General features: G+C 38.7%; 1 protein-coding gene across 1 annotated transcript in view; it reads right to left on the bottom strand.

Annotated features, from left to right (window-relative positions):
* WDFY2 (WD repeat and FYVE domain containing 2) overlaps nucleotides 1-13,962 on the bottom strand; it is a 186,495-nt gene that overhangs the window by 35,838 nt on the left and 136,695 nt on the right. Inside the window, exon 6 of the mRNA XM_081129853.1 lies at nucleotides 12,311-12,423. Within this exon, the coding sequence (XP_080985979.1) occupies nucleotides 12,311-12,423 (113 nt within the window). The remainder of the gene's footprint in view (nucleotides 1-12,310; nucleotides 12,424-13,962) is intronic.

Here is a 13,962-nt window from a genome sequence, read left to right as displayed (position 1 = left end):
TGTGCTCAGAAGTCTGCTCTGTAAAACAGGGATAATTTTTTTGAAATTTAAATGAGTTCTTATATTATAAGCACATAGAATAGTGCCTAGTACATGGGAAGCACTCAATAAATGTTAGCTATCATTATAGTGTAGGAGACCTCATTTACACCATCCCTATGACAGTGTCCTTTGTTGACAAGCTGCTCAGCCTTCAGGCAGTGACCAGCTTGTTCCCTCAGAGTATCTCATACTGCTCTTCCAGCCCTTATGAGATCAATTAGAGTCAGTTCAAAAAACATGGATTGAGCACCTTCTATACGGTAGACACTGTGCTAAGTTCTGTGGAAATAATCAAATCAAATAAAACTCAGACCCAACACCAACACAAATGCACAATTTTAAGACGATGGGTTTAGCTCTGAGAACAAGAAAGACATGTACATTGTGTTTGGTGGAGCCATTCTCTTAAGGGACATGGTGCTACTTCCTCTGCCTGGAGTGCTGGTCCTACCTTTTATCACCCAAGTAAGTTTTTCTCCCTCTTCAAGGTGCAGCTCAGGTGTCGTCTCCTGCAGGAAGACTTTTTCCCAACCATCCCCCTCCCTAATCTAGGTGAGTTTGCCACCTCTGTGCATGTCTTACTGTCACACTCGCCCACCGTAGCAAACTTTATTGGATTATAAATCTGTTCCCACAGACTTTAGGTTCTGTATCTTTGTATTCAAGCACAGTGCATAGTGTCTGGTACACAGTAGGTGATCCATAAATGTTTACTTACCCAGCCTGTTGAATGGATGGCAGAGAGGAATGGGAGGACAATAAACCAGAGCAATGAAGCATTACCACAGAGGCATTCGGCAGAGCCTGGGAGTTGGGGGCCAGCAGGAAGGCAGCACACTAAGAGCCATGGAGGGGCACAGAGAGATGGAGAGAAATGCAGCTGGGGACAGCCTCTTCCTTCCCAGGCGGGTTCTTGCAACTATCAGCAGACAGAGCTTCCTGGACAGTCCTTTCTACTGAAAACTTTTGGCAGAAGGGAAGGCATCCACCTTCATTCAGCCTGCATTCTACAGCAATGCACACACATGCTCCTCTGCCCAGTCCCACACCCAGGGCATCCTCCTTGCTCTCCATAACTAGGAGAATGAAAGCCAGGGGCTGAATTGGTTGTGAGTTTCCAGGGTTTATGATGCTTTAAATGACAGAAATCATTTCTTCCATTTCATTTGACTTCAGATTATTCTACCTTTCTGCTCCCCTTCAAGGTTTCATTATATGCTTCTCCCTGCCTTTGACCTCCACAGTATGATATACAGAATACTTTTTAACATAAATGAATTCATTCTTAAAAATAAAAGTATTTAATCATAATAAAATTTATCTGTACTATTATATACTCTCATATATGTAATTTTTAATGGCTGCATAATAGCCCAACACATGGATGTACCTTAATTTAGTTCACTTGTTAGATTTTTCTCAATTTTTAACTACTATAAATTTTGCTAAGATGAATATTTTTAAATATAAAACTTTGTTCACACTTCTGACTATTTAGTTAAAAGATATTCCCAACTGTGTTACCTGATCAAAGAGTATAAACATTAAAAAAAAAAAAAAAAAATTGTACATTACCAAAATGCTTAGTGAACAACATTTTTTGGAGACTTTTACACCAAGCTTACAAAAGCTAGACTATGTGGAGTGCTGTAAAAATCAGGGCTGGAAACTGCTGGGTCTCTCTTCACCAGAATGTGATTGGTACCTCACTAACAGCATCCTGTCACACCCTGAAAGGTGAAGGTGTGTAGGCTAAATGTTGCTAAAGCAGAGCCATCTAAGTAAGTCCTCAGACCATAAAGCCTCTTGAATAAAATATTTGACCTTTCAGTTACTGCATTTTGCTCTAGGTTGAAGTGATGAGTATTTTGGTAAAGCAAAATGTGCTCTATCTCTAGGATATACCTTCTTCCTGAGACCCACAAATGGACCTCCAGCTGTCTCCTTGCTGCGTCCCCAGGGTCATCTCTTGGTCATGTGCAGATTAAAAGCATCATGATATTCTCTCCCAGATCTGTTCTACCTGGAATGCTCCTGGTCTCAGCAAACAGCATCACTGTCCACCCAAGTGCTCCAGACAGAAACCTGGAGGCACTCCTGCTGCAGGCATCAAGTGCTATTGACTCCACATCTCCTAAACAGATCTTGAATCCCTCCTCTTTTCTCCGTGCCCACTGTCACCCCCCCCCCGCCAAGTCCAAACAAAGGTCACCTTTACTAGGAACCCCAGCAGTTGCTTTCCTTCTAAAGAGTCTCCTCACATCCATTCTTGTCCCCACCCAATCCACTACCCACTGCTGCCAGTGATTTGTTAAAATGGAAACCATGTTACCACCCTGGGTACCCTTCATCACTGGTTTCCCACTGCCTGAGAACAATGCCTGAGGTTCTTAATGTTTCCTGGAAGATCAACCTGTACTCCTCTCCCCTGGCTCTCCACATGGGCCATTCAACTTCACGTGGCTGTTCACAGTTTCCCACTCCAGGCTGCATACTTGTTTCATACATTTGGGGCCTGGAATGTTCCCACCACCTGGGTATCTCCTCTTTCCCCGTAGGGTGTCATTTATATACTACTTCCAGGGAAGCCTCTCTTTAACTTTCTGGACAAGGAGAGGCCCTCTTGTTATTGTCGCCCAATGCAGCCTATGCATGGCATCCAGGCTTCACAACACTTGCTACACTCCTATTTTTTACTACCTGCAGTTATTGGTTAATGCTCGTATTCCATGACTGGAAGTCAGTTAAACCAAGCATTATGCTTGTTTTCACTTATGTAATCCAGATGGACTCTTGATGAAAATATGCATCTATTACACTTTATATAAATGACATTGATTGAAAGCCTCCATTGTAAACAAAAATTACATTTTCAATTATTTGAATCTCCATATTTGTACTGAACTATGTCTTCCCTTGTTTTTGTTATTCGTTAGAATTATCCTGTCACTTTCAATAACTATCCTGTTAATGAAAAAGTTAATATTTAATTTTTCATTAATTAGGATGCTTGGCAGATTTATGTTTAAGCCGCTCTGTTTCTAATATCTTTATACTAATCAAAAAAATTCTAAAAAGTAAAATAAAATATATTAAACCTTGCTGAACAGTCATGAATATACATGTGTTTCTGTGTTTGAATGTTGCTGATCATTCATGAGATAACTCATGTCTGCACTTATATTAATTTAAGAGATTTTAAACACCTTGCTAACCAAAGTAGCCAGCTGCAGGGGCAAGTTCTGGCTCAAAATAGCTGGTCAGCAAGGTGTTAATTGACACTATAAATTTCCAATGGTCAAAATCTGATATTTCCCCCTCTGTTCAAGTCAGTGTATGACTTTTTGGTAGAAAAACATTCTAAATTCTGCAGAAATAGCAAATCACTATACCACCTACCATTTAGCTCCAGAAATAAAATCAGCAGAGGAAGCATAAGAGCGTAAAACAAGTTTCCTAAGACCCCTTAGATTGGTAAATGCTATATTTGGTCTCTGGGTTTGACTGTTAGGTTGATTCCATCATAACCCATATTTTTATGACTTTCTGTACTATAACAGAGTGGCAGGTGAATGGTTATGGCTCTGCACACATACCAAAAACTTGTCTGTTTGGATATGGACCTACAAGATCCTCATCACTCTATAATGAATCTGGGTTCATCTTAAGGCCTTGGTTTGTGGGATAGGGTAGAGAGGAGATGAAACAAATCCTTACAGAAACCCCTTTTCCAGAATTGTGTTGGCCAGAGTTTGGGACCTCTCAGGGTCCAGAATGGGCCTACTATATAGGAAGAGTTTGATAACATGTTTGGATCACCATGGAATCTCTTAGAAATCCTTCCTCTAGCTTTAAGTGAGTTGTAATATAGCCAGGTTGGTAATGGGTAGATACTACTGTCTAGGAATAATAGCAAGATAAATATGTGTCCTGCTACATTTGTCTTCATGTTAGTTAGTGACCTTCCTGGGCCATGTCCTGCCTTCCTCAAAAATACCTCATGACAAAATCATATGAAATGCTTTAAAATTTTTCAGAAAGATGACACAATGTCAAGGTTACATTTTATATTACAACTAACTTGCAAGACATGAAACCCTTGAGCCACATCTGGTTTACCCCACAGCAATCCAGAATTCAGAGGCCCTCCTATTGGCCACCATATACTGAAGGCCTAACTACTATAGAGCCAAAAGGTCAGGCTCAGCACCACCTCCAACTAAACCAAATTTGGGAACTAGCCAGTCCATTAGGCCCGCTGAACTCATCACCTAAATTTTTCCTGGGGTCCATCCACTCTTCACTTTTACATTACCACATTTCCAGATACTAGCTTTCCAATTACACTCCACTCACAGAGAACAATCTTTTAAATCTGATCAAGTTAACATCTTTGCTAAAAATAAAAACTCTTTAATGGCTCATACAAGAAGCAACCAGTGAATGCATAAACAAATCATAAAACAAATAGATGTGTTTTTCTCTCTCTCCTCATTCTTCTCTTTCTCTCAAATCAATAAATAAAAATTTTTTTAAAAACCCTCTAATGCTTTTTCACTGACATTAAGATAATGCCCTCAGAGATCTGAACTGTCACTTCCTTTCTGGCAGCCCCCATCTCATACTCAGTGTTCCAGCCCCAAAAGGCTACTAGATGTTCCCAAGAGAGCCACACTCTTGCAAATCTCCATGCCTTGGACAATGCTAGTTTTTCCTGCCTGGACTTATCTTACTTTTTCATGAATTCAACACTAACTCCTCCACCAAAGATCTTCACTCAAGCCACATCTAATCTGGGGAGGCCTTCCCTAATTCACACTCCCATCCAAGCTAGGTGCCCATTCTATGTTCTTGGAGGTACTCAGTACCTACTTCCCCACTGCCCTTGCCACCATGAAATGGAATTACTGGCTTACCTTTTATTTCTGTTTCTCTCACTGGGCAGTGAGAAATTTTAGGACAATGACTATGCTTTTAATTTCTGTCGCTGAGAATAGTGGATGAAATCAACCACTAGAGAGCACAGAGTGTAAAGAGACAAGGGCCCAGGGCAGAACCCACAAAGAGTTCACAAAGGAGATAAGAAAGAGCAGTTGGAGATGAAGAAGAAAACTGGAAGAGGATATGTCACAGAAGCCAATGGAGTGCAGTTACAAGAAGGAATGAACAGCCACACTGAAAAAAACCTCCAAAAGGTTTAGATACAACATGGATGAAAACATGACCACTGGATTTGGCAACTGGAAGGCCAATAGCTACCTTGGGGAGAGCAGTTTAAATGAGATTGATGAGACAAGCCAAATTGCAGGTGGTTGAAAAGGAAACGTGAGGTGAATTTGAAGTAGGTGGAAAAACAATATTCTCCTAAAGCACTGCTGTTTGCTACAATGTGAAGATTATGCTAAGTGAAATAAGCCAGTCAGGAAACAAATACTATCACTCTACTCACAGGAGGTACCTAAAGTAGTCAAATTCATAAAAAAAGAAAGCAGCATGGTGTTTGCCAGGGCCTGAGAGAAAGAGGGGAGTTAGTATTTAATGGGTACAAAGTCTCTGTTTTGCAACATGAAAAACGGCTTGTAGATGGATGGTGGTGACAGTTGCAAAACAATGCAAGTGTACTTAATGCCACTGAACTGCACAGTTAAAAATGACTAAAATGGAAAATTTAAGATTATGGTGCTCACTTCGGCAGCACATATACTAAAATTGGAATGATACAGAGATGAGCACGGCCTGTGTGCAAGGATGACATGCAAATTCATAAAGCCTTCCATATCTTTATGCTGGAAGGAATTAAAAGTAGGCTCAATGAAGCAGAAGGTCGAATGAGTAAAACAGAAGATAAGGTAGGGAAAAAAATCAACTCAATCAGAGCAACAAAAAGAAAAAACACTTAAAAAGGATGAGGACAGTTTAAGGGAATTTTGGGACAACATGAAATGAAACAACATCCACATTATTGGGGTTACAAAGGGAGAAGATAGTGAGCAAGGGAATAGAGAAGAAATAGAAGAAATAATGACATAAAACTTCCATAACCTAGTGAAGGAAAAAGCCACACAAGTTCAGAAAGCAAAGAGGGTATACCAATCAAGATGAACCCAAAGGAACCCAATCCAAGACACATCATAATTAAAATGGCAAACGTTAAGGACAAACAGAAAATCTTAAGGGATGCAAGAGAGGGACAGTCACTGACCTACAAGGGAGATCCCATTAGGCTGTCAGTTGACTTCTAACAGAAATTCTACAGGCCATAAGGGAATGGCATGAAGTATTCAAGGTAATAAAAAGCAAGGATCTGAAATCAATACTACTCAATCCAGCAAGGAAATCATTCAAAATAGATGGTGAAAAAAAGAGCTTCCCAGAGCACCCCCCCTCCCAAAATAAGCTCAAGGCATTTATTACCACCAAACCAGCATTACAAGAAATGTTAAAGGAACTGCTGTAATAATAAGAAAGAGAAGAAATAGAGAGAAACAGAGGCATAAAGAAGAAAAATGGCAATCAATAAGTACCTATTAATAATAACCTTAAATGTAAATGGATTAAATGCTCCAATCAAAAGACACAGGGTAGCAGAATGAATAAAAAAAATATGACCCACATATATGCTGTACACAAGAGACCCACATCAGAATGAAAGACTGACATAGGATGAAAGTGAAGGGATGGAAAAAATTTCTCCATGAAAATGGAAATAAAAAAAGAGCAGGGGTAGCAATACTTATATCTGACGAAATAGACTTCAAAGCAAAGGCCACAAGAGATAAAAAAGCCCACTACATAATACTAAAGGGATCGATCCAACAAGAGGATGTGACCCTGGTAAACAGATATGCAACTAATATAGGAGCACCTAAACATATAAAAAAGCTATGGAGAACTTTAAGGGAGAGATGGACAGTAACACAGTCATAGTAGGGGACTTTAACACCCCACTAACATCACTGGAGAGATCTCCCAGACAAAAAATTAAGGAAAGAGGCACCTTAAATGACACACTAGATCAAATGGAATTAATTGACATTTACAGAATATTCCACCCCAAAGCTGCAGAATACACCTTCTTCTCAAGTGCACAAGGGACATTCTCAAAGACAGGCCACAAGTTAGGACACAAAATCACTCTCTACAAATTCAAGAACACTGAAATCATATCAAACATCTTCTCAAATCACAATGGCATGAAACTAGAAATCAACTACAATAAAACACCCCAAAGCATTCAAACACATGGAGGCTAAACAGCATGTTATTAAACAATGAATGATGTAGCAAAGAAATCAAGAAAGAAATCAAAAACTTCCTGGAAACAAATGAAAATGAACATACAACAACCCAAAATCTATGGGACACAATGAAAGCAGTCCTGAGGAGGAAGATCACAGTACTACAGGCCTACCTCAAGAAACAAGAAAAACTTCAAATAAACTATCTAAACCTACATCTTAAAGAACTAGAAACAGAACAAGCTCAGAGTAAGTAGAAGGAAGGAAATACTAAAGATCAGAGTGGAAATAAATGACATAAAGACAAAAACCAAAAGATCAATGAACCCAAGAGCTGGTTTTTTTAAAACATAAATGGGATTGATGAATCTTTAGCCACACTCATCAAAAAACAAAGAGAGAGAACCCAAATAAACAGAATGAGAAACAAACAAGGTGAAGTAACAACTGACACCACAGAAATACAAAGGATTGTAAGAAAACACTATCAACAACTATATGTCAACATACTGGACAAGCTGGACAAAATGGACAAATTCCTAGAAAAATATAACCTTCCAAAACTCAATCAAGAAGAGTCAGAAAACCTGAAGAGGCCGATAACTACTGATGAAATTGAAGTAGTAATAAAAAATACTCCCAGCAAACAAAATCCCTGGTCCAGATGGCTTCACAGGGGACTTTTACCAAACACTCAAAGAACTAACACTTATCCTCCTCAAATTATTTCAAAAAATCCAAAAGGAACACTTTCTAGCTTTTTTTATGAGGCCAGTATTATCCTAATTCTAAAACCGGATAAAGACACTACAAAGAAAGAGAATTACAGACCAATATCCCTGATGAACATAGATGCTAAAATCCTCAACAAAATATTAGCAAATCGGATCCAGCAATATATTAAAAAGATCACACACCATGACCAAGTGGGATTTATTCCAGGGATGCAAGGTAGGTACAATATTCACAAATCAATAAATGTGATGCATAAAAGACAAAAATAACATGATCATATCAATGGATTCAGAAAAAGCACTCACAAAATCCAATACCCATTTTTGATAAAAACTCGGGAAAATGGGAATAGAGGGATCGTACAGCAACATAATAAAGGCCATATATGACAAACCTACAGCAAACATCATACTCAATGGGCAAAAACTAAAGAAAAAAGAAAAGGCATCCAAATTGGAAAGGAGGACATAAAACTGTCATTATTCCAAGATGACTTGATAGTGTCATCCTAAAAACTACACCAAAAAACTACTAGATTTAATAAATTAATTCAGCAAGGTAGCAGGATACTAAATTAACACCAAGAAATCAATGGCACTTTTATATACCAATAATGAATTCTCAGAAAGAGAAACTAAAAAAAAATTCCATTCACCATTGCAACAAAAAAATTAAGATACCTAGGAATAAGCTTAACCAAGGAGGTAAAAGACATGTACTTGGAAAACTACAGAATGTTTAAAAAAGAGAGAGAAGAGTTAAACAAGTGAAACAATATACAATGTTCATGGATTGGTAGAATTAACATCAGTAAAATGTCCATACTACCCAAAGCAATCGATAGATTCAATGCAATCCCTTCTAAAATACCAGATCTATATCACAGATCTAGGATGAATACTCCAAAAATTCATATGGAACCAAAAAAGACCCTAAATAGCTGCAGCAATCTTAAGAACAACAAAGTTGGAGGGATCACAGTATGGCATATGAAGCTATACTACAAAGTGACTATAGTCAAAACAGCCTGGTACTGGCAAAGGAATAGGCATATATATCAATGGAATAGAACCCAGAACCCAGAAATTGATCCAAACCATTATGCTCAATTAATATTTGACAGTGGAGACAAGAGCATACAATGAAGTAAAGACAGTCTCTTCAATAAATGGTGTTAGGGAAATTGGACAGGTACATGCAAAAAATGAAACTAGACCACCACTTTACACCATACACAAGAATAAACTCAAAATGGATAAGAGACTTAAATATAAGTCATAAAACCATAATAATCCTAGAAGAAAACATGGGCAGCAAAATAGGAGACATCTCACATAGCAGAATTTTCACTGACACAACGCCTAGGGCAAAAGTAACAAAGGAAAAAATGAAAATGAGACTACACCAAAATAAAAAGCTTCTGCACAGCAAAAGTAATCCTCATCAAAATGAAAAGAGAACCCACTGTATGGGAGAACATATTTGTCAATGATACAGCTAATAAGGGGTTAATTTCCAAAATCTATAAAGTACTCATACAACTCAACACAAGGAAGACAAACAACCCAATTAAAAAATGGGCAGAGGGCCTGAATAGACAATTCTCCAAAGAGGACATACAAATGGCCAAGAGACATATGAAACAATGCTCAACATCACTAATTATCAGAGAGATGCAAATTAAAACCACAATGAGGTACCACCTCACACCTGCCAGAATTCCTACCATTACTAAATTAACAAACAAGTGCTGGTGAGGATGTAGAGAAGGGGAACCCTAGTACACTGCTGGTGGGAATGCAGACTGGTGCAGCCACTGTGGAAAACAGTGTGGATTTTCTTCAAAAAATTAAAAATGGAACTGCCATTTGACCCAGTGTTCCCACTTCTGGGAATATATCCTAAGAAGCCTGAAACACCAATCAGAAAAAAGATATACACCCCTGTGTTCATAGCAGCACTATTTATAAGAGCTAAGATCTGGAAATAGCCCAAGTGCCCATCAGTAGATGAGTGGATAAAAAAGCTGCAGTACATTATGTAATACCATGCAGCTGTAAAAAAGAGGGATCTCTTACCCTTTGAGACAGCATGGAGAGACCTGGAGAGGATCATGCTAAGAGAAATAAGTCAGTCAGAGAAATATAAATATCATATAACCTCACTTATATATGGAATATAATGAACAGAATAAACTGATGAACAACACAGATTCAGCGACATTGAAGCATGGAACAGACTGACATATTTAAGAGGCAAAGGGGGGGCGGGAATAGATTAACCAAGGAACTTATATGCATATATGCATAGCCCATGGACAGACAACATTGTGGGGAAGGCCTGGGGAGGGGGCAGGAGCGGGGAGAAAGGGGTCAATGAGGGGGAAAAGGGGGACAAATGTTATACTTTCAACAATAAAGATTTTTAAAAGGATTATGTATAGCTTATAATTTTTAAAAAAAGAGAAAAAATATTGCTATTACGCAAATTGCTACAACAGGACATGGATTGAGAGGGTTTCTGCTTGTTTGTTTGAAATAAGCAATAAACTTTAGCATGTTAATAAATTGAGAAGAGTGGGTTAGTCAAAAGGTAGAAAAGGGAGAAAAGGGAATGACTTTTGGTGAAGAGACTGAGATTGAACCTGGGGCCAGAGGAGAGCAGGCTATTGTTAGAAGCAGAATGGCAAGAGATAAGGATGGGGCAGAGGGGAAGTTTGCTGGGAAGAGAATATGGGTGGCCAAGAAAAATATGTTTTGAAAAGCTTCTATTTGATAATATATATTTTTCTTTGAAAGAGGATGCTGGAATGGGAGGGCGTAGGGGCTCAGGGAAAGTGGTGCAGGTTTGAAAAAGCTGTTAAGGGGACTGGGAGGAGTGTACTCAAGGTCTGTAAGTAATTATGTGGAGGGACTATGAGGCAGTTCCTGACTCTGGATTGGAATGATGAATATGCACTGGTAATGAAGAGCTACGACTCATAGTGTAACTTGCAGCTGGGTCCTGACCCAGTGGCTGACAGCACAAGGAGTGATCGTGGACAGTGAGTGTATCATGGACAAAACTTACCGAGGAAGAATAAAGGGGCCCTGAGCTGAGTAGGTTGGGAAGCATGTGGCTGAAGGGACGCACACCTGGGAAGGAAGAAAATATGGTGTGGAGACATGGAATGAGGGATCAAGGACTGGACTTCTCAACAAGGGCAAGAGCAAGTGGAGTTGGAAAAAGGGAAGTAAAAGATCAGGAGACTGAAGTTAGTAGTGAAACACATAAGTTTAAGATTCCTGCGGTGGGAGAGTTCTGGATCCCTATCAGGCCAGGGTTGGCCAGGGTCTAAGTGGCTAAAAAGAGAAACCCAATCAGAAAGAACTGGGTCCTAGCCACAGGGGATGTTTCTGTAAATTCCTCCCAAAGAAGAGACAATTCTGATGATCTTTTAAGAATCTGTTTCCCTGGATTCCTTTTTTCCCTTCAGGAAATCCCTGATGACCTAGGTACTCTCCCATTTTACATCCTCATTCACCTACTTTTGTTCTTATATGATGCCTAAATTCATTATTAACTTTGTTCTGTTCTCAACTATGAGTGTAATGTGTAGAAGATACAAAACCCCATTTAAAACCAATGGTACAGGCAGTGGCTTATTTTAACATCACACATTAAAAATACCAGTAAAAAATAAATCATCATTACCTATTCAAGACTTTCAAAGGCTAAGCATGGATATTTTATATTACTTTGTTTAAATGACTCTGAGCAGGCCAGTAACATAAAGGGGGCCTTGGGTTTTAAACTGGAAAGAGCCCAAAAGGAAAGGAAGTTAAAGAACTTTTACCTTTTAATGCAACCTGGTTACCCATGATGAACATATTTTTAATTTAATTTGTCTTAGAAGTGGGAGTCTGTCTTGACCACAATCTCCTCAATCCAAGGATGGCAAGGACAGACCAAGGCAGGTGTCCTTTTGGCTTTTGGGGGTCTGTGCAGTTACACATAGTCTTAAATAATGTCTCATTAACATGTGCCAACACTGGCTTTCTCCAGGGCAACACGACAAGAATCAAACATTTTCAAAATAGATTAAGGACTCTTTTGTTTGGATTGATGTAGAAAATTTTTGACATTATATCTTACTGAACCATTATGAAATCAGTTAAATGTATCATGTGTATCTTTGCACAAGCCCAGAGTGTACTCTGTCACTTTCACAACTTGTTATCTGAACACCAGAACATGCAGCAGGTGCCAGCTCACTGAGAGAGCAAGTAGCACATGGATTTTGCTTTCAGTCCCACCTGTATGTCCTCTGAATGTTGTGACCAGGGTGCAGTTTTCTTGCTCCAGTTTGAGGATGGTTACTTGGCCTGAATGGTCACCGATAAACACATGCCGGGTTTCAACATCAAATCTATCATGTAATCATTAAGGATTTTTCTCAAAATTGAGCGGAGGGATTTACAAAAATAATAAACGTAAGAAAAAAAAGTACAAATTCCATGAGTTCAACTTGGACATAATGCTGAAAGATACAAAAGTGGACATAACAAAATGAAAAGGACGACACAGTATCATTGGACAGTAAGACTCAACCTGATAAAGATGTCAATTCTCACAAAATGAATTTATAAATTTAATATAATCCCTATAAAAATATCAATTTTTTCCCTAGAGTTAGATATGTTAATTCTAAAGTCTATACATAGCACTGGACAGGGTTGCTCAGTGGTTAGATCATCAGCCTGCACACCGGAGGGTCACCAGTTTGATTCCCGATCAAGGGCACATACCTGGGCTGCAGGTCCAATCTCAGCCTCTGGTTGGGGCATGTGTGGGAGGCCACCAATCGATGTGTCTCTGTCAAATCGATGTTTCTTTCTCTCCTCTCTCTCTCCCCCCTTCCCTCTTTCCACTCCCTCTAAAAAATCAATAGAAAAAATAGCTTCACTCCTCGGTGAGAATAAAAAAAAAATTTATGTAGAAAAATAAATAAGAAAAGCCAGGTATATTTTGAAAATAATAGTAATGTGGCATGTGATGGGGAATGCTAGCCCTATCAGATATTAAAACTTGTCATAAAGTCTCTTTAATTAAAAGTGTGGCACTGGTGCATAAATGGACAAATGGACCATTGGAACAGAACAGAAAGTCTACAAAGAGATCCAAAAGCATATAGAAATTTGCTATATGTCTAATAAAGGTGGCTCTTCAAATAATAAGGAAAAGATGGATTCAAAAATAAGATACTGGCACAAACTGGATAGTCATTTGGAAAAATTAAATAGGATTGTATTTCACATTATATACCAGGACAAATTCCAAATGAATTAGAGATCTAAATGTAAAAAATTAAAAATATAAGTTCTAGATGGAAGAGTTCCTTTAAAACTTTAGTGGAAAAAAGCTATTACTATTCAAAAACACAAACAGCAAACAAGTACCATAAGCAAAGCCAAAAGACCAACTGGAAAAAAATATATTTGCAACTTAAATCACAAAAGGCGCAAATCCCTAATATATAAAAAGAGCAATCAAGAAAAAAGCCATAAGCCTAACAGAAAAATAGGCAAAATATATGAATGAATAGCTTAAGAAATGAAAACAGTGCTACGCAAAAAAGCATTAACCTAGCAGGCCTGACTACTGTCCTTTGAAAGGCTGCCTAAAAGGTTGACATGGCATCTGGGAACTTGGATTTCAGTAGGGTTTCTGTCATTAACAGAAAAGAGTGGCTCACTATGCCTTAACTGCACAAACAATATGGTTTATGACGAACACTGGCTTTCCTTCTGGGAGTCTGAAAGCTTGGTACATGCCATGCAGAGGCTGCCCAGATGACCAGCCTCCAGTAAAAATCCAAGATGCTAAGTATCTAGTGAGATTCCCTGGTTGACAATGCCCAGCAATAATCTTACCTTTAGAGATCTGTCCCAGAAATACACTGGCAAAA

Source organism: Miniopterus schreibersii (genome assembly GCF_964146895.1).
Source record: "Miniopterus schreibersii genome assembly, chromosome: 2".
Taxonomy (NCBI): Eukaryota; Metazoa; Chordata; class Mammalia; order Chiroptera; family Miniopteridae; genus Miniopterus; species Miniopterus schreibersii.
Note: the sequence above shows the minus strand (reverse complement) of the source record. Positions and strands in the feature narration are given on the sequence as shown.